Source organism: Athene cunicularia (assembly GCF_003259725.1).
Source record: "Athene cunicularia isolate RWA chromosome Z unlocalized genomic scaffold, athCun1 chrZ_part1, whole genome shotgun sequence".
Taxonomy (NCBI): Eukaryota; Metazoa; Chordata; class Aves; order Strigiformes; family Strigidae; genus Athene; species Athene cunicularia.
The window spans coordinates 27,736,936-27,758,887 of NW_020799142.1; the positions used below are offsets into that span (position 1 = coordinate 27,736,936).

Sequence of the window (21,952 nt, forward strand, 5' to 3'; positions counted from 1 at the left end):
AAGAAAAAGAAAAAGAAAAAGAAAAAGAAAAAGAAAAAGAAAAAGAAAAAGAAAAAGAAAAAGAAAAAGAAAAAGAAAAAGAAAAAGAAAAAGGAAAAGACGAAGAAAAAGAGAAACAGAAAAGAAAAAAGAAACTGCCAGGGGCTGGTTTCTACAATCTTCAAAAACACCCTGTTCCTTTCTTACAAAGGAAAATGTTCCTTTACTGGCCCAGGGAGTTTTGCCTCAGTAAACACCAAAAACCACTGCACAGAACGATACACTTGTCTCAGTCAGCAGCTCTGCACCCTGTTCTTCAGGTATTGCCTTTCTATCCCCTTGGCAGGGCTCATATCTCTCCTCCCAGCCTATTTCTGAAAAGTCACTGCACACGACTGAAATTTCACCTTGCATTTGGGTGTCACAAGAATGTTGTTGGCAGTTCTCATCCTGAAGTCATGCACACTGGCTAGAGAAAATTCTTTCTCTGGCTTTTTTTTTTGTTTGTTTCTATATTTTTATGAGCTGAAACATGCTTTATGGTTACAGCAGTTATGCTCAGCTGACAAGAGATGATGCTGAACTAAGCCCCTGATCTGAGCACTGGCTTCAGCTCAACACTTTTCCCACAGCTGGCTGCTGTCTTGGTTGGAGCTGAATCTTTTGTGATGGCCTGGCCTCAATTCCCTGCCCTTCGATGAGCTGAAAGTATCAACCTGAGTTTCCTGGAGTTTGGGTGAAGGCAATAGACTGGTACCCCCAAGGCAGATGCAATATCTGGGTCTACAATTATTTCACAAGCCAAGAGGGAGAAAACTGTCTTTTTGAAGATGGCTCAGGGTAGAGCTTTTGACACTTGTGTCACTGGGTACCCAAGAACAAGTAGCATCAGCTGTACAGGTCCAGGCTGTGCATTAGGAAGAGAAGAAAGCCTCTTACACCTCAGGGCTTTCTGGTTATGTCATACCACACCAAAAAGAGCAGGTGGGGGAGGAAGGACAGCTGGAAGCACCATCATAGCAAAACCTGGCTCTTTCCTTACTGAAGCCATGCCAGCAGCATGGGTTGGGCTTTACAAAAAAAAACCGGGCTAACAGGCTTTGCTCACATGAATGCAGCAGTGGCAATGGGAGAGACCTGGTGGAACAAGTACTATCCTGCTCTATCCCTGGTAAATGGCAGCAACACACATCTCCTGTCTGGGTTTGGAGTATGAGATGGCACTGGCTGCAGGGTCAGGGGTGGCAGTACCGTGGGCAATGCTGGATGTGGATGCTAGCCCCAAGCAATTCTCAAGCTGAGAAGACGTTCTTTGACATAACATTGACTGGGGAAAACATTTTCCCTTATGGGTGGAGCAGGAAGGACCAGGCTGGTCTGCCAATGACCCAGTAGCTTTAAAGTGGGTACTGCCATCCCTCTGCCTGTCCTCCACACACACCCTCAGACACTGTGGATGCGATGCACACACACAAACATATATATATGTACAGGTGAAAGACTAGGACTTGCTGGGGCTAAAAGAACAACAACCACCCCCCACCCCCCCAATATATTTTCACATGAAAGTCACATCTGATTATCCTATCTGCCTAATTTGGGCCAGTATTTCAAGAACCCAGTGAAGCTGTCCTTCTAAATCAGGGGTCTACAGCACCTACCCAGTCAGTGGAGAAAAGAAGACCCTTTGATGATGTCTAGGAACAACATATCCTGCCCACAGAGATGATTTACCTGAGTTTAGGTAGGGTTTGTAATAAATGGTGATATATACAGGTCAATTGAGTGGGTTATGTAAATAGGTTTTCGAGTGCACAATCTCTTTTTCAGGTCTTAAACTTGGGCAGATGGAGTTTCCTTCTGGAGGGCTACAGAGGCAAATGCCTTTCTCTGTTGACCAGGCAGAGGAGTTAGATACCTATCTTATGAGAACTGCTTCATCGGCAGTCTGAAATGGAGAAACAAAGGCATCTGTGTTTGATAGGTTGGACACCAGCCAAACTCATCTGTTTCAAGAAAAACAATTCACTTTGCTGGGAACGGGTATAAATGTCAGGTATTACTGAAGTAAATTTGTGAGTAAAAGTGTTAAAGTTACTAAGACAAGTATATACACCCTAGCTCAGAAGTGGTGCCTAGAGATAAAGAAGGAGCAGGTAGGTTCCTGAACAGTTAGGTTCCCAATCAGTTAGGTTCTGTGCACAAGAACAAAGTATTTTTGCCACAGGTAACACTGACCAAGAACTTGCTCCACTGAGCAAATCATAGTCAAATGCATCTGGTAAATACCAATATTGTTTCAAACCAGCTGGTTCTCTGAAGCATCTAAATAGAGCCTGAGACTGTTCTCCTTGCACATTGATTAGAGATAATGGCTTAAAGTCCTAATGATAGAATTAAAGATGCAGACATCTCCATCTGAGGCTGGTTTTAGAGGAGACAGACAGGGCTTGTAGGTCTCAATTCACTTGTCCTAAGGGGCTGTTCCAGATGAGACTATGTCCCATGGCCACAAGGAACCTATATCACTCTAGTGGTTATAACCAGCTGTGAAGGAGATAGTTACAGTGTAGGTCTGTAACATCAGGGGAAATGTATCTCAAAGTCTTGGTTAGAGCAAACATAATTTTTGTCATGTCCTTGTAATCTGTGCTGTCAGTGCACTAGTCCTAATGCTCTGTCACAGGGAAGTTTTTAACAGCAGCTTCTTACCAGACTGTAAGGATCAGCTCTGCAATGTGGGAGACATTCATTGTCTGTGTTTAAGCCAGAGTAAGATTTACTTCCCCCAGAAGCCCTTGGCTTGGACTCATCTCACCCAGATATAAACACTCAGTTTAGGAGTCCATTACCTAAAATCTGCAAAGTCCATGGAGCTGAAGAATAAAAATTATTCCGCTTAGCTAAAATATGAATGGGACTTGAAGGTGTCTCTTTTACTCTCCAAAGACTAGAACTGAAATTTAAGGCCACTCAGTAAGTGATTTAGGTCAAGCGAGCAACCCATGGAAAGCTTCTCTGTGGCTGCTTTCTTTCACTGTCTCTGCGTGAGTAACTGCATGCGTTGTTACCCCAGAAGAGACATTTAATGGCAATCTGTTCATACCTTCCGTCCCTACTTTGCACACATGGCCTTGTTAAAGAGCAATGATGTCCCTTGCAACTGATTCTAGTTGTTCAGCTCTTCATCTATATTCCTTTTGCTCCACACAGGGCTGAGTCATTGCTGAGGCCTGACAGCCCTAAACACGAGGCTCTGGAGACAGACTAGGCTCTACCGCCAGGACCACTGGATCATTTTCCAAGGATGGATTTACTAGAGTGTAGAGAATAGGATGCAGAGGCAGCTTTGGCCCCATTTACACCACCAACCTGATGGGTAGTTAGAGCCTGAATCCAGCACAGCAGGATTCAGTCTGTGAATCTGTGCACAGCAGGAAGGATTCTGCCCTGTCTGTTGCTGGTGTTAACAGTGCTGGCATCAGTGGGACAAGGATCACTACTCTTGTTAGCCTGACAAAGTCAAGCTGTTATGCGCAGCAAGATTTGTGTCCGTCTGTACAGCAAGCTTTTGAAAGCGAGAGAAAGACAGCACTTACTAAAGACTTTGTAAACTGAGGTAATGCAGATGATCTTTGAAAGTACACAGATTCTGTGCTCTGTGACACTCACCATCTAGTCTAGGGACTGCTAGGTTTGTGCAGCATCTTGCACACACCTCTCAGTGCTTTTACCCGCTGTCAGGGTATGAATGTACCTGCTAAGCCTGCAAATGCAACCAGATATAGGTGCAAGATTGCTCTGTGTCTTCACAGGACCACAGAATTAGCACAACACTGCCTTCATCATGGTGGGCTACCAGGTTGAAGTTCTGCCTTCTGTTACTTGTGATTTCTACTGTGTTTTCCCCTTAATCCTTCTTAGCCAAGTCTCCATGGATCATCTTCTCTATCCCTTTTTCCATGCTGTCTCGGAGGCAAGGAACTTCTCCTTAAAAAACTCAAAGGCCATGACTTCTTCCAGCACTGACGTGGCAATGTCCTGTGCTCACACCTAAGCCTCTGATCACAGCTGAACATTGCTCATGTGCCCATCACATATGTAGACATCACCTTATGCAATACACATTAGTCTCTGCACACGCACGCACACACGTGCACACACACGTATGTGTGTTTATGAGCCCATCCAAAACTGCAGTCAGGATCCTGTTCTTCCATCTGCTGGAGCCTGTGCCCAAGCACACCTAGAGAAGGCAGTGGAGATATTTTTCCTATGGGTGACAGATCTTTACAGCTATTGCCTCTGAGGCTGATCAATATTATTAAAATTCCAACCCGTGTTTTTCTCCCTTGCCTTTCTTCTTGTTTCTACAGCAATTTCTCTCTCTGTTTTATGCCTCTGCACCAACTTTCTTCCAATGTTGGATGGTTCTGATTTCCCTCTGCCTCAGCCCTTCTCTTCACCCTACCCCGATATTAGCCCGCACAGATGTCCCCTTCTTCATCTCCTGCCTGGACTATTTGGCAGAGGTGGAGGAAGGAGGCAGAGGTCTCCAAAATGGGTGCCATCCTTGTGACAACTGCTGCTAAACCTGTCACGGGGAGCCCAAGATTGGGAGCCCAAATGTCTCAGAGCAGGAAGGGCAGTGCAGTGAAGGGGACGTTGCATCCATGCTGGAATTAAATAAAGCCTGATTGTTTACGCTAGAAATCAATGCATTTACCTGGACTCTTGGGGTGCTATTTTGAGGAAAAAGAAAACCCAAAAGAAAATATAAAAAAAGAATGTTTTTGTCAGATGCTTCAGTTCTAACATCCGAAGATTAAAAAGGAGACAGTATATATGAATCTTTATATACATGAATATACACACATACGTATCATACATATGTATACGTACAAAGGTACTACATATACATACATATCAACAGAGACAATTACACATATACAGACAGAGAAGCTAATGTATTCTAACAGGGAGATGGGAGTACAGCATTTCGAATACTAATGTTTTCCATGTTTTTTTTTTTTCAGATGCTTGATGACCCTGTCTCATTTTTCCCATGTATAAATTAAAGGTGATGATAAAAATTAGCTCTTAATTTGTAATGTCCATCTTTCAAATAATCGTATGACTTACTTGCTGTGCAGTGTTTTTACTAGGATTATTCCCATTTAACTATGTTACATGACGAGCTAGTTGAGAAATGACAATTATTTTCCAGGGGAAAATTGTAATTAATTTGGCTTTCTTTCCTGTGAATGTTTTAGTTAAAAAACAAAACAATTCTGGGGTGGGGGAGGTGTCCAGAGGAATAGATTAATTGTTGTCTTTTTTTAAATCAATTTGGAAACCAGTACATTTTTAACAGGAATTTAGTGTTTTGAAGGCCAGCATTTTTAATCAAGACAGTTTTGGTTTTTGTGCTGTTGGCATTTCTTTTTTAATCTACTAGAATGAAAATTTGCTGTGGAAACATCCAGTTTGGTCAAAATGTCACTTTTTGGTCACCCCCTCCTCCCCCAGCTAGTTTGATGAAAAAATGTCTAGCAGCAATAGCTGTGTCACCTCTGATTTATCTATTTTTCTAGAGCCATTAGTCTCAAGCAGTGGATGAAAAGACACCGCAACAGAGCAGTTGTTCCTGTAGAAGCCAGCCCAGATGGTCAGAAAATGTCACTGGTTCCCTACACGGTGCTGCCTTTTCTCACCCTGTCCCTGAGCGGTGGCAGGAGAGGTGTTGACAGTGTGATGGGGATCACGGGGTGGTGGAGACACCCTGAAAGAGATGTGGAGCTGTGTGGTGGGAGGCAGAGAGGGGCTGGGGTGGTACAGAGTGGGGATGAAGGGTGGGCTGGTGCAGAAGAGAGCTCCAGTCTGCCCAGCACTGAGGTTGCAGTAGGGAGCAATGGGTAAGGGCTGAGAGGTCACAGCCCTGGTTGTCCTCCATGGTGACATTCAGAATCTACTTGCTCATGCAAATACAGCCATGGCTGCCTAATTCTCTCTCAGTTGTGTTTTACCAACCAAGAGCTTTGCAGGCAAAAGTCGATGCATTAAACTCAGGTCATTTTGGGAAGCAGGATGGTTGTGATGGTAGAGGTCAAATGTATGTTATGTGGCTGCTTTTCCAGCAAAGCCTGTAGCCTCTTTCACACTTGGTGGCAGCTCAGTGGGTCCTATGCCCTGAGGGGCATTTGTCCTGCCTCCTACAGAGCGCTCACTCCTGCTTTTGCTGGTAGTGAACATTAGGTGGGAGAGGAAATTAAGCTGTGTAGTAGCTACCTTCCTGCACGTAATGAAAGGTTCTTTATTACAAGGGGGCCTCAAGGAATTTGCTGTCTCCTGAGCATTGTACCAACAGTTTAATTAAAAAAATATACATAGTTGAGAACCAAGTCTAATTGGGAAGCTGTGAGCGAACTTCTGTGCCCAGTCTCCTCTGGTTCTGCCTTTATCCCTTTGTAGATTGACTAGAGCTTATCAAAATGCTGATGAACCTGATGCTTCACTCTCATTATTGCTAAGGGTTAGATAGAGATGCTGTGCCCATTCCCCCTCTCCTTTTCCCCACCAGACAACAGCACCTCATAGGAAGATCTCAAGACCCCTAATCAAGACCAGCTCATGGATCTCAGCAGGTTATGCTGCTCGTTGACCTCCAAGTAAGTTGCCTGATATACCCTACCCAGGGCTTAAGTGCCTGCCACAAGACATGATATGCCACAGCTCTCTGCCAGGCTGGGGATAAGGAATTTGGTCTGTAATTGCTCACCGGAAACAGAAAGGAGTTGCTGGGGTGGTGCTTGTGTGGGTTTGCATCCAGGAAAGGAGGAGACTCCATCTCTCCTCCCAGTGACTCCCCCAACCCTGGTCCTGTGTTGGTGGCATGCAAGAATTCCCAAGTGCAGAAAATACTCATTCCTGCCCTGCTTGTCGGGACTTACACCTTGCAGCATTTCCCATGTGAAGTGTCACACTTGTGGGTCTGCTTCCCTGTGATACATAATAGGACCATTCCCCAGGGGAACGTTCCCTTCTGCCAAGGCTGTTCAGCACCTCGCCTAGATTCTGTACCCCTCTAAATCAGAATGCAGCCAGGAACACATACTCCCAGCTTGCAACAGTCAATTACTGCTTCTGATATTTTATTTTTTTTGCCTGCAGCTTCAAATTACCTTCAAGGTGCACAGTGCAATTAGCTAAAAATATTTCCTGCTTCATTTTAATTGCACTAAAACTCTAATGTACCTCCAGCGAGGAGCAGTAAGGTGGAAATTGGTGCCCCAAATATTTCAAATTGATTAAAGCCTGGAATGACTCAATAAGCTTACATAGTTCTATTAATTATTAAATGTTATTAATTTTTTGTTAAAAAAAAAAACCTTCCTGAAGCCACATTCTCTATGATGTTTCTGAAACAAGATGCTTTCGCTAAGGATACGATAACTCTGTCTGAGTTTGAGAAAGATAAGACAAGAATTCCTCCATATAGTTTGTGCGGTTTTCGTCTGAAGAATTCACATCTCTTGGCAAGTTTTAGAGTCTCAGAATTTTATTCTGAAAACACTTATGTATGTGACATGTATATGACTCATTTCACTGCTATATCTGAGGTATTTATATGGTTCTAATTTAGAGAGGGATCACATTTTTGTTCAAAGCCTTTCTTGGTGGAAAATGCAGGTGATAAGTCAAACATTATGATTGCCTGAAAAATAATCAAAATTTTTTGTCTGAGAATTTAAAAATAAATCCAAAACAAAACTTTTTTTTTTTTTTTTTTTTTTTAAAGCACTGAAAACCAATGTGTTGATTTCTTCATTCTCATGATGACTGGTTCATGAGATTACTTTAGTATGCTTTGAAAAAGGTATTGAAAATCAACCCCAAATTCCATTTGCATCCAGTGAAGAGTCTGATCTGAGCTTTGCTTTATAACCCATTTTTAGTAAAACAACCTGTTCACCTTAAATGATTGAGACAGCAGGTCAGTGCCGGTCCTACCTGACTTTAAACATGTCAGGAAGCTATCACTGAGCCATTCAGTGGCAGAAGTGAGGTGGTGGAGGAGACACTGAGCATCTGGAAATGGAAACCCTGTCAGCTGTTCTTGCTGCAGTTAAAAGTTAAGTGTGGCTATGATCATAAGATGTAGAGGGGTGTCTGATGTTCCAGCCTCATATCCTAGCCTTGTAATTTCATTCCCTAATGCTAACATTAATGGTCTCGTTGGTTTGAGTTTTAGAAACATACTGCGGTAATTTGAGGTCCTGAAATTTTGTCAAAGGATCTCAAAGGAACTGCTGAGAGGTTTAATACCTATACTCATTATTTCTAAGACTATATAGATCTAAATTTGATTTGGTTTATTTTGTTTTTTTAAAATTTTTAATACCAACATGACAAAGACATTGTGAAAGGTGACCACAAATAGACTTTGGCAGGGAGAGACTTCACAGGTCAATGTGTCTGCCTAGAGAAGCTATCCAAGCTATCCACAGGGGTGCCACAGCCTCTCACCTCTCTTCCCTCTTCTAGTCCTTAGCTCTCAAATGCACTTGCCAGCCTGGTAGCAATCAAAGATTGTATGTTAGAGAGATGTGTTTAGGAGGAACCAAGGTGAGAACCCACGATCTAATTTCACATGAGCCGTGAGTGAGATCTCAGATGAGGCTTTCTGTGCTACAGTGAATTCAGCAAGTTTCTCACCAGTCTCTCACAAATAACAGGCTCATGTTAGCCTAAGGCTTTATGCTCCTCCCTGTGCCTAAGGGATAGAGATTTACCTGAGTGAGGAATGGTGGTGGGGTAGAGGTGGGATTGAGTGCATGTCTCACCCACTTCCATGGCTGTTAATGAAGCCTTCTAGTGATGGTGGAGTCCATGGCAAATGTCAGAAAGATGCTGCCTATCTCTTCAACTCTCTCTCCCTCTCCCACACTCTCCAGGGCAAGAACAACCTCTGACCATCTGCAGAGCTGCTCATGTCTGCAACAAGATCTTACACAGTTGTGAGGGACATTGAAGGTACTCAGCCTCTTGCCAAAGGGCACACTGAAAAGATGAGTCTCTGGAAAATAAAAAACACCCAGCAGTCCCTCGCTGGTGGTGTGCAAGTCCCTTCACTTGCTTCCTCTGCTGCAGAACTCCAGGAAGGTAGGTACTGGCTCCTCCTTCCCCATGAGAATACAGGACACAGATTAAAGAGAAGGGGAAAAAAAAAATCATTTCACAGCTAGTCTGCCCTGAACAAGAAAAGGTTCCTGACACCAACAAACTAATCAACGCTGAAAGCTTATGAGGTCAAGGTTTACCTTCTCCTTCATTATTTTTTTGATTTTTTCTGACTGGCTGGAACATGAGCACTGCCCTGGCAAGTCTATAAATATAAAAGCCTTTCTTTCCTTCCTCTGGAACACACCAAAGACCATTTGAATACCTGTGGGGAGAAGTTAAAACTAAAGAAAACCAAAGCAACTCACAAAAACCAGCTTGAGACTCCAATCTTCAAGTGCTGACCATAAATTGCTCTAAGTCAGGCCCAAGAAGCTTGTCTCTGCTCAACGGGAAATGAGAAAGACAGCTCTCCTTCCTAAAATCAAGCCCTCTGGATTCAATGTTCTGCGTGAAGGCTTATGGCCAGGAATGCTAATGCCAAGCATCTGACCAAGCTGGTAACTGGGTGTGAGCTGTGCCTGAAGGAGGCAACCCCGGACCAGCAGGGTTGAGCTCTGAATGTGTGGGATATCTGGAGCATCTCAATATCCATGTCTCCTCCCCTGTAATCCATGAAACACCACTGAGCCATCTTGGGTGGCCACCACTGCACAGCTGCTAGGAATTTTCCTTGACTTGATGACCAAGCAGATCCCAGCCTTTGTAGTCCCCTATAGACTATAAAATGCTCCTGAAGCCAAATGAAGAGTCTTTACAAACCTCCTTGGTATGGAGGGAAAATGGAGGAGGAACTGGGAATATCTATCACTGGTGCTGCTTTGGAACAGTTGAGAGTCCCTGTCATAAGGTGCCACTCATGCTCTCTGCACTGCAGCATGGGGAACTTTACTCTGCAGTATTTTTGTGGCAAAGGCAAAGCTGCTTCCTTCATTCTTCCTGTCCTTGGACTCTTTGTTGGGCTCTGTGCTCCTTCAGTATTCTGTTTGGTAGAAAAGGGGAAAAGAAAAATGCCCCATTCCCTACCAAGGTCTGACAAACAGGAACCATAGCTGCACCATAAACTTCTTTGATGGATTCTGCCTCAGCAAAATGAAATTAAGATTTCAGCAAGCAAGCCCCAATTCCATGGTACCAGTAGAACAAATGACATCTGATAATTGCTAACTCCTTTTGCTTATTCTTTGCTCTGTTCACCCCATCAGTCTCTCCAGATTATATTTTCAGCTGAGTTTAATGAACGTCATTTATTAAACTAACACCAGGGTTCTGCTTTGGCCTCAGACAGATGTGCTTGCTAATATGAATCATTTTGTTCAATTGGATTATTCTGATGGAGAGCGGATCCCTGCCACTCCGAGGAGCACAAACAAATGGGGAACAGCTCACGTCCAGTTGTGACCAGCCGCTCTCGTTCATTAGGAGGCAGCTCCAGGCTCTGCGGGCAGCTTGGCAGGGTGGTGTCCCTACCGCTCCGCTCAGCCAGCACTTCTGCTCCTTTCCATTCCCCCCTCACATACAGAGAGAGCCCAGATCTCATCATGGCCCTCAGCCTGGCTTGTCGGTGGGATGTGAGCATCACTGCTACCTTTCCTGTGTTTACCAGCTGCCTGGGCAACAAGATTCACCTTCTCCTTTGTCACAATGAACAATCCTTATCTGAATGTAACACACACCCACCCCCCCAACTGTGTATTCTTCCCTTCTCAGTGTGCAATGTCTGACCTCCTTTACATTGACACCTGAGAAAATGTAGACTACTTATTTGATATTGATCCTTCTTTACTCCGATCTTCTCCAATTATTTGGGCAAGGGGACTGGGATGATATGCTATTAAAGGCTTGTATTAATCAGAGAGAAGAGATAAAGTCCATCTGAAGTCTCCCAGGCAGAGATCCCCTCAGTCTATCGTTTGGGATTTTAGTGTTAAAAATTTTGGGTCAATCTCTGTAATACATTGTGTTCAGGCACCAAACATCCATTTATCTGTCTATCTCAATACAAATCCTACCTTCTGTGAACCATAAAACTCCTAGCAGAGTGACATTACCACTTCTCACATCGACAGAACACACTGAACACACGTAACTTGGGGAAAAATTACAGAGCCGATTTGAAAGATCAGTAGAGAAAAAGCAGAAGATTTCTGCTCCTTGAGTGTAAGTGGCCAAATCCCACAATAAGACTTTAGCTGGCATAAATCATTATTGCTCCATTAAAACATATCTTTTTCCCAGTTGAAGGACAGACCCAGCACTTCTCCAGTCACCTGTGGTCCTCAGGACAACTTATTCTAGAGCATCTCTTATGGAAGAAATCATATTCATCTTAATTCTAAGCATCACCCTGCAGTTACTTCCAGGATTCACTGGTGAGTACCAGAAACCAGACTGTCAGGAAGTGGGAATGTGCTGAAAAAGACCCCAAAACCAACCATGGTGCCAGTCTGTGTACCTTTACTAACAGTCCTTTACCGTGCTCCTCAACAAAGACATCTACTGAGAAGTTCATTCCTACATTCAGATTTAGGAACACTTCTCCAGGAGCAAGATATTAATTTACTCTGGATCAGGATGTGTACACCTTTCTCTAAATTGCATTACACTGGTCTTCAGGGGGAACAGGGAAAAGACCTATGGGGATTCCTGATGGGACTTTTTCTAACAAGGTCTGTATGATCTGCACTACATAATGCCTTTGCAAGCTAAGAGCAGAAGACAGAAAACCCTCACATACACTCCCTTCTGAAAGCACCAAATCTTAACAATCGACACATAACAGCACAATTTCCTAAAGCAGTTGTTGGGCTGCCTGCCTGGCTCCCTTTCCCAGCACCCAGTCTGCCATGGTGGTGTGATGTGTGCCATGCAAGGAGAATGCACAGAGGGAAATAAAGGAGAGCATTCACTCATCACATGTCACAGGAGACAGGATGCAACCTCTATTGATAAGTGGAGATGCTTCAAAAGAGGACAAAAAAAGAGAATCTTATCCAGCAAAGACCAATTAGTAGCTGACTGTACAACATGTGGGTTTCATGGCTCAATCTTTTCCAGGTCCTTAGAAATCAAGGTAATGAAAACTATTTTAATTTGGAACAACTTGCTTTTCAAGACAGATTTTGTATTATAACACTCTACCATGACAACCAGGACTCTGGTCCATAGCACACCCAAATCGACTAAAAGATATCTGTTGACTTCAAAGACTGGGCCTCATATAGCCATAAATCTCAAAGCTAGACATCTTGCTGCTGTGAGGGTATTAACAAGTTACCCTGATCTGCATAGAATGGGTGCTTCAAACAGACCAGCTACTGGATCTTTTAAATACAGAAAAAAGACATCTGAAGATGTAGGGAGGGAGAATATCTCTCCTAACAATGGGAGAAATCTGCTTTCTAAATAAGATCGCTTAAGTGTGCAATTGAAACTTTCCAGGGATACAAGAGAATTTCTTCTGTTTGTAAGTCATTGTTGCATAAAGGGATTTTTAAAATAAACCATAAGAATGTGTTTGGAGATAAGCATGTTCATTCCTTAGTCTCTCATCTCTAAAAAATACAGCGCAGCCAGAATGGTGACATTGCATATCCCTCTAGAATTGCAAATAGTTGAAACATCTTTGCTAGGAGAACATTTAGAGTTAAATAAGTTATAGTGGACCTGAATCCTTGGCTGCCATAAATCAGTGTCACTTCACTGACTTCAGGGGAGCTGGTGATTGACGCTGCCCGAGAACTTCGCCTGGTTGTGGTTAGTACCTTTCCAGACAGAGCATCGAGTTTTCATTTACTGTGCTTCTTGGTTGGGAAATGACTTGACTGCTGTACTCCTTTCCCCTCCAACTCAGCCTTCTACCCAATATTTCAAAAAGGTTGGATGAAGCTCAGCTAAGTGGAAAAATGAACCATTTGAAATAAAAACTGTCTTTTCTCTAACTGCAGTCACAGGACAGGACAAAAGATACCTGAGAAACAGGGTTTGCACCGTCAACCTTTAGTTCTCTGCTACTGAACAGTGATTCTCTACTGAATCACACACTCCACAGACCAGAGTTTTGATATTCACTTGTATCTGGCCAAAGTTACCATACCCATGAATTATTCAAACATGCAATTATTGCATTTGATATATCACTGGGTATAACTATGGGAATGAGAAACAGTGTTCTAGTGCAGCTGATTGTATATGCCTTCCAAACCATAAGGACATCAATTTAAGGTGCTCACATTGATGGAGCACTCTGCAACCCCTTATTAAGATTCTTGCCAACTCCTGTAGCAGTTTTCCCCTGAAGAGTAAATTTCATGGAGTTTTTAGCTTCCCTTTTCTTTATACCTACGGTGTAAGTGCCAAACACTACCCCATACAGTTTCAATTCATGATTCTGCGGTAGCTCTCAAAGGTCAGTGGCAAAAAGACCAGATGATTTTCAGCCTACTGATCAACATTACACAAGTGACCTAAGTGCTGTGAATCATGTGTTGGAGTTGACTTGTAACTTTGACTTTATTTGGAGTTTCTAGTTACAGACAACAACCTTTTCTATTGATGCATTTTTCCTTAGGGCCAGAGGGCTGTGCCTTGCCTTTGGCCCGTAGTGTCCGTATTGTCTTTATCTGGACAAAAAGCATGTTCATGATGCTGATGTTTTCTTTTCACTAAACACACCAGAGACAGATCTATCAGCCTTCAAGCATGTGAAGCATAGAGTTATCTAAGAGCGTCACTTGCCTGAAGACCTAGACCTTTATGGTCTCACATACTGAGCTTCAAACAACTTGCCCTTTGCTCTCTCTCCAAGAACTTGCATGCATTTGCAAATTGATAACATGCTTCTCTCCTACCTGTTTATTTAGTGGGTACTGCTCTCCCCAGTGCCCCAGTATCAAAAGATTTTGCTGACTTGTCACTTATTTGAAAGTCCTTTAGGAAAATGACCACACTTCTTTTTAAACCTCATCCTGGGTTTTCACAAGCCTCTTTCACTGTGGGTCTTTCCCCTGTCTCATTCTCTTTGTACCTATTTTGTTTAGCAGAGGATTGCATTCTGTCAGTGTTTGCTGCTCCTGGAACAAACATTTTGGCTATGAGTGTCTCCTGTCTTTTTCCATTTCTTTGGTTATTTTAAATCACAACTGCTTAAAACATCTACCCTTTCCTTTTCTTACATTTCCCAGTTTTTCTTCAAGTTGCAGTCCCTTGTGCACAGGCCCAGCAAATCTCTGTGCTGGATGAACCCAGTAAAAAAATTCCTTCAAAGGCTGTTTTCAGGTTACTTCAGCTGCCCACTAACTGACACAGTCAAATCTCACACCGTTTACCTCAGAAAGGCTCTAAATCTGACCTAGTCAGGTCATTTGCATGATATGGTCCATATGAGACTCCATGGTAATTCTGTTGGTTAAGTGGCTGAAAATAACACCAGTCAACCCTGGGGCTTTGGAGGTTTTGCTGTTGGAAGCCTCTGAAGGTGGCACAAGCATACTGAGCTCCTGATCTTTTCACAGTAGGGGCAACTGAGCAAGCTCTTTGCTAGCTGAGTCATGGGGAAAAGTTCTCACAAGTCTCCAAAAGTTTATTTTAGAGCATCAGGACCAACTGCATCACAGTGAGATGAGAAATGGGAGTCTGCTTTCATATCTATTATTTAATTCTGAAATAACTGCATTATCTAACATTTTTTTAAAAATGGGGACATGGGTTTTAATGAAGAATTCATGCTCTGAACTGAAGGAAAGTGTTATGGAATTGTGTTGTGCTGCTCTATCACTCCCATGACAAATAGTGCGGATCCGTTAGTGACCTGCATGGACTCATTTAGATGCAAACACAGCAATACTCCTGAAAAGCTGCTCTGCTTTGAGCAAGAACAAGTTCCAAATATTGCTGAATGGAATTCAGTCTCAGAGCAGTAATTACTGATTGTAATTTTGGAGTAAATGCAGTAATTAATTATTGTTGTTTTCCATCAGTGCATTATATTGTGTGCCAATCTTAGAATAACTACAATAATTAGCAAATGGGATTTTGCATGCTCTGGTATCGAAACTGTGGTTTATAGAACAGACATGAGAATTTTAACATAATAAAGTTATTAGTAATTTAAATGGGCGGACAGGTTAAAAATGATCTGCCAGAAAAGAAAAGGGTTTCCTTCTCAGTTTTCCAAACACCTTCAGTAGTTCTGTTTCAGCCTCCCCCAATTGCATTCACTTCCATTCTCCCATGTATGAGCACAACACTGCAAAGTTTGGGTTACAAATACAGTGAGGGATGTTTAATTTAATCACAGTTGTCAGTGGAAATTAAAAGCAAAAGTAATAAAAAAAAAAATATTGTCTGAGCTGAGGTTTTTACAGTACCTAAACAGCCTTTCCCAAATGAAGCTCTGTTGATTTTGTTCTCACTTTATTCACTCATATTAAATCTTGTGCTGGAGTACTGTTTTCATGTAATTATACCAGTGCAAATTTCCATAATGTAAGCAAGCCCTAAATGATCTAAATGATGACTAAGGAGGGAAACAACAATAATCTGTGCAGGAGCAAGACAAACTGGTTAGCATGATTGTAGGAGGCATAACTACAAGAAATGGGATAAGATCCTGGTAAAGGATATTTAGTCTAAATCTCAAGAACAGCCTAATAGACAATAGTAAGATCAATGCAACTGCAGAATAGCCTCTCACTGGAGGTAATACAGGCCTATCTAAGAGGCATAAGCAACCAAAAATTCGGTGAAAAGTACACTTGCATTAGACTGTGCATTGAAGAAATCTCAGATGACAATAGACATCCAGAAATTTTCCATTCACATCTTTTTTTTATGGGCATTTGAAACTTTTCTTGTTGGTTTTATTTTTGGCTGATAATTACTGCTTACTTTAAAATGAGGTGTCTTTTTCCTTCCTTTCTTTCTTTCTTTCTTTCTTTCTTTTTCTTTTTTTTTTTTTTTTTTTTTTTTTTTCTCTTATCAAAAAAGGAAAATGTAAAGTTTTCCAGTTTGGTGACCTATTCATTTCAATGAAAAAAAAATAAAAATATATATATTTCCTCTTGGAAAAAATATCACCTCTTCCAGCTAGCTACAAAAACAAGCATCTCTCACCTTCTGCAATAAACCACACATCAGGACATGTTCAAGAAGCTGTGAAGGAGGACCTGAACATTTTTTTATGGTATCTGAGCTTTGGCCTATGTTATTTTCTTTGGCATTTTTGGGAAACAGGTTGACTGGACAATGCATTCTTTTAATGCTTTGCCCCTAGTCTTAGGAGTGCAGCTGAAAAAATAAATCTTACTGTTGACCATTTTTTTCCCACTCTTCTGCTTCACTTTCACCTCACTCAGTTTGTCTCACTCACACTCACGTTGTCTCATTCAGTTTCACGCCAGTCAGTGCTCCAGGTTAATCCCACCCAAACGTCTCTCCATCTTTAGCTTTAAATAAAACTTCAGCTGCAGAGTATTTATCTAAGGTGGTAAATAACAGTTTGCTAATGATCAGTCTCTGAAATGAACCCACAGAAGGGGAATGGACAGCATTTTCATTGCTCTTCTGTGCCATGTCTTTTATTGATCTATCAGCTGGATGCTTCTGTGCTGCTCTGTTAAGTCCTTAGTAGTGAAAGAGCTGTGAATTATGTTTTTTTTCTAGGTAATATTGTCCTACCATGGCTCCTACCGACTTAGCATGGATGGGGCACCAGGGAATTAACTTTGAGACCCAGTGCGGAGGTCTGGAATCACACTGATCACTTCTTCTCCCACGGGGAGTGTAAGAAGAGCTGGACTTTCTGTCTGTTCCACCAACCCTCCACGGAGCAGAGGGCTCACGGGCACCCCCAGGCACTGCAGGTTGAACTTGCAACTTTGCCATATCACAGGGTACTTAAGGGCTCCTAGGAATGGCCACCCAAGGGACCTGTGGGTTTCAGGGTGTTTTTCTCTTCATTATTTTGCACATTTACTATCTGAAAGGCACATGAAGTGCCTCTGAATCCTTACTTCCTACTCCTGAGGGGGGATTTGTAATAGAATATTGAAATTGTAATATTGATTTTGGATCCTCCTCTCTTACTTTTGCCTTCTCTCCTCTACCTTTTTAATTATAAAGAAAAATGATAACATAGGCAGACATTTTGGAAATATTTTGCCATCTGAATTCTTCAGGGGTTTGCTTGCTGCAGCTTGTAGGCTTATCTGCCACATCACAGAGACCCTTTCAATGTTTGACAGCAACTTTAGTACTTGCAAGGAAAACAAAGAACTTCAAATCACTGTGGCCTAGACCGCTTGTGTCCCAAAAGAGAGATTTATAAGTTTTTAAAAAGTGCATCCAGAATTAAAGCTGTGTGAAAATCTGTCTTTCTTGGTTAGAAAAAGCCACTCTGGTGGATTACATAAAACTGGGTGCTGATTGTGGTTTTGTTTTGGTTTTTGGTTTGGGGTTTTGGTGTTGGGTTTTTTTGTTGTTGTTGTTTGGGTTTTTAATTTTTTTTTTATTTTTTATTATGGCTGCTTCTTATTTTTGGAAAGGAGTTCAATAAAACAAAGCTCTTCCTTAGAAAAATCCCAACTAAAAAGTTTCTTGAGCATCCTCTTGAAGCACATGAGTAATTGCCCTGATGTCAATATGGGTATGCACATGCTTCAAACTGGAATTAAGGACCCTGAAGAGCTGTGACCAAAGTAAAACTATATAAAAGACAAACAGGGGTTATTGTGTTTCTGACAGTTAAGGGAACTGTCTGTCCTCAAGCTTTGCAATAGCTATCTGTGCCGTACCCATAGGCCTAGCTGGCTTCTGTCCTAGCGTTTTCAGGAAACATCTTGTGCAGTAATGTCACTGTCTACCATGGGAAAATCAGAGACTTCCAGTGGTATTTTGGAGGCTGACTGCAAGTTCCACATCAAACCAGCCACGGGAGTATGATAACACTGCGCTGAGCGAAGAACAACTGACCTATTTCTAAGTCTTATTACTGAGAGCGCAGCCCTGTGTTGAAGTCAGGAAGCTAACTTGTGGCCATCTTGACTAAAAATCCTCTATCTGCTTCTAGGGTAGTGGTATGTATGCTTTTGAGCACTAGAAAGCAGATAAGCTGAAGTAAGAGCTGGATCTACACCCTTCTGAGCTTCTGGCTATCCTTGCTGTCACCAAATGTCCTCTTCAGTCTAACCTGGCATGGTACTCCTTGTGCTAAATGAGATCCTTCCCTGGGATATGATCCTCCACTGTCCTTCTGGGGCCACATGGACTTGGCTAACTCCTTTTGTTAGGTGCAAAAAAACAGACACACTTTTTTTTTTTTTCCTGAAGAACTCTCTCCTGCTAAAAGACAGGTTCATCTTCAGCTCCTGCAACAGGCTCACCGAAGTGGGAGTCTAATGGAGAATAAGGACTTCTGAGCTACATTTACTCCATTTTGATAGGGACTCTGTATCGCTAATAAAGGCTCTTATAAGCAGAGGATGGAAGAGATCTGGTGGTAACAACTGAACTGATTTTGCTGGACAGCAGAGCATTAAAATCAAAGTAAAAGCCAGGAAGGCTAAATGACTTCCTATTCAGAAGTGGCAATGCAAGACTGTTCTTCTGCTTTGCAGAAGCAAGAGAAAGAAAAAAAATACTCTAAGAGAGAGATATGGAATTGCATTGCCATTTTATGCGCTGATTCCTTTGTACATAATTTATTGGGGGAAAAAAAACCCAACCCTGAACAACAAATCTTAGTCCAACTACTGAATAATCTTTTTATAGGAAACAAGCTGAGACCTCATCATCAGCTTGATCATGAAAAGGTAGAGGCAGAACAGTTCGCAATGATCCATAATAATGAAAAGACCATAGACTCATACCAGTGAATCTTTAATGCACAGGTGTCTACAGCCCTGCACTTTCTTACGTGACTATAAGAAACAAGCATATCCTCAGTGATCACAGCTATGCTATGATATAAAGTTATTGCTTGGTGCGAGACAACTAGGAATACACTTGTGTTCCTTGATCCCTTTGCAGATGTTATGGAAAATCTCTCCGACAAAGACAGTCCCTGCTTTAACAAAATTGCATGCATGCATCTCCCACTCTCCCCCAGCAAAACCTGCAGTAAAAAGCCAGTGTGATGAAGCAAAAAGCATTTGGATACGGAAACACATTTTGGTTTCAAGCTTCCAAGGGGCCTTGTCATAAGCAAGGAAAAGAAAAGAGGTATTTGAAGAGGGAAAATGCATTCACAGTTATCTCATATAGTCACATATAAAGGAGAGTCTAAACTATGGAGGCTGTATCTTGCACATGGACCTAATATGTTTATTGGAAGGTTTCCTAATCCACTTCATGTTGTCTTCAGTGCAGCACCTCTTTCAAAGACATTTTGATCCCACTCAATAATTCTCAGTGGAAAGGATACAGCTCTGAAGAGCAGAACAATACATTTTTCAAAGATACTGGAGATACCAGTAGGTTGAAGATAGAGATTACCTGCCTGCACCTTGGATGGATCAAAAAAAACCCTGAATCAAAATCAGTGAATCTTGGACATTATGTCTGTAATGGCCTAGAATGGTTACCTAACCCACCTCTCTATCACTAATTTGGGAGTGCAGACTGCCTGTTGGAGCTCAGACCCACCCCGGGTTTATTGGGAAATCTCTGCTGTGGAACAGTTTTAAAAACAGGGAGACCTCCTGTCCCTGTAACAAATACATACAGTTTTATATTTCTGTTTCTTAAAGAAATCTAATGGAAAAACCAGCCAGGGGCGAAAAATGTTTCTATTTTTGGAAATATCTCATTTTTGTTATGGGTGATAGGCTGGGATTCCAACAAAACAAGCTGCGTCTTCTGATATTTTTGACACTGTTACACGTATCAGAAGTTCCCTTGGAGCATCAAGCTGGCTCCTTTCCAACAACACAGAGCATATGAGTCTAACAACCAGACCCATGTTCAGATTTGCCTAGGTCCTCACTCAGGAAAAGCTTCCTTTTGTTGGGTTTTATCTACACACAGAAGTTAACAGTAACTGAGCAAGAAGTGAGCATGGATCCTTCTGTTAATTTCTTGGGATTGGGAAGAAAAAAATTAGGGGTTATTTAGTTGTCAGAAAGACATATTTACATAAAGTTGTTATGCTGGGATGAAGTTGGATACAGACTATACCGCATGAAGAATGAAGAATGCTTTGAAACGTTTGCAAGACAGAGCTACTGAGACAAACACTGTCCCAGTCCAGTCACCTGGGATTAAACTGCAGCCCAGTCCCATCTCTTAATTGCAGATTTTCTTCAGCCACCAGAAATGCTCTCTTTGGCTGAGCAAGGGGATTCAGGACAGCTGATGGCTCTCCTCTAGTCACCAGGAAGACTTTCTAGAGATGCAGGATGCCCCTGGGGTGGGGAACTTGGCTCATCCCTCGTTAAGCATCCTTCCACCTCATTTTCTAAAGAGACACACACACAAACGGTTCCTGGTTTATGTGTGTGTGAGCATTTGTGCAGTGTGGCTCTAGCCAGAGGCCTAAGTGAAAAAGGCAGAAGCTAGAGGGTTGCAGAGCTGAATATTTTTGAGGATCTATAACACAAAGAGAGGCTACAACCACAGCTGACACCCCCTTCCCCATGCAGTTACCTGTGCTAGTGCTTTGTATCCAGTGGTTCCCATAACCCTTCAGTAGGGACGATTGGCATCTTTTGGCCTCTTCAGCTGCACCTTCAGCCTCTTCATGCCAATCTGGAAGCCATTCATAGCCTGGATAGCAGCTTGGGCACTGGCAGGATTGTCAAAACTCACAAAGCCTGTCAAAACATGAGGCAAGGCAGGGGGCTTAATCAGCTGAAGGGAGCCAAGGCACGTACATGCAACGACCACTGAGAATGAACATGGGGGACAGGGTGAGGGCAGTGGGAAGGAGGCAGTGAGCAGGTAGGAGGGCAGGCAGATGGGCAGGAGAGTGTGGAGAGGATGGTTGCCAATGGGGGATGAAGAGTAAGAGGAGTTGCTACAGATCAGTGTCCCAGGATGCAATGCCTGGTCTGAGTGCCAGCTTGAACATAAGATTATGTGAAGCACGGGAATCCAAATGTTGGTGCCACAGTAACAGCACAGACAAGATTTGTGTCACCTCTGAGCCCAGTGTCAGCAGATGTGATGCATGGTCTCAAGGCACTCTGTCTTGCTCTTTTTCCCTCCACCACGACTTGGGTAAATCTCTAGACCCTCCTTCACTCACCAGAATAACCTTTCCTTTGCTTTCCTATCTTCACAATGAAGACAACCTGATATACCTACTGCTACTTCCTTATTATGGCAATATAAGTAAAATGTGAATTTAATAAGTTCTCCATTATGGTATTCATTGGCATGAATAGTTTGATTGTTGGCCACTTAAACAGTATAAGGAGCTTTATTAACTGGCAGTTTCTGCAGACTTTATGTTGACTCTGCAGTTGAGAAAGATGAAGACTAGTGCGTTCCTAAAATGGTTCTCATAACTTTCATATCTTGCCAGAAAATTATCCAATCAGCCATGGCGCACACCCAGCAGTAGAAACACCTATAATGACTGAATGTTGTTATTTACAGGCCACACAAAATGACATTCTTTGTCTCAATGTAAGACTTGCTCTCTGGGGATCAGAAGAGCCAAGATAGGTCAGAACCACACAGGATGCAATGAATCTAACCCATTCAGCTTTGGGGAGGTTTTCTGGTGTGAGTTTTGGGTGGAGTTGGGGGGGTGGGGGGTGGTTTGTGTGGGTGGTTTTTTATGTTAGATCCAGCA

General features: G+C 42.4%; 1 protein-coding gene across 15 annotated transcripts in view; it reads right to left on the bottom strand.

Moving 5' to 3' along the window:
* The window catches only part of CELF4 (CUGBP Elav-like family member 4), a 707,595-nt gene that overhangs the window by 4,458 nt on the left and 681,185 nt on the right, over positions 1 to 21,952 (bottom strand). For all 15 annotated transcript variants that reach the window (XM_026865422.1, XM_026865420.1, XM_026865424.1 and 12 more), the window contains exon 12: positions 20,800 to 20,966. In XM_026865422.1, coding sequence (XP_026721223.1) covers positions 20,839 to 20,966 — 128 coding nt within the window. In that variant the 3' untranslated portion in view covers positions 20,800 to 20,838. The remainder of the gene's footprint in view (positions 1 to 20,799; positions 20,967 to 21,952) is intronic.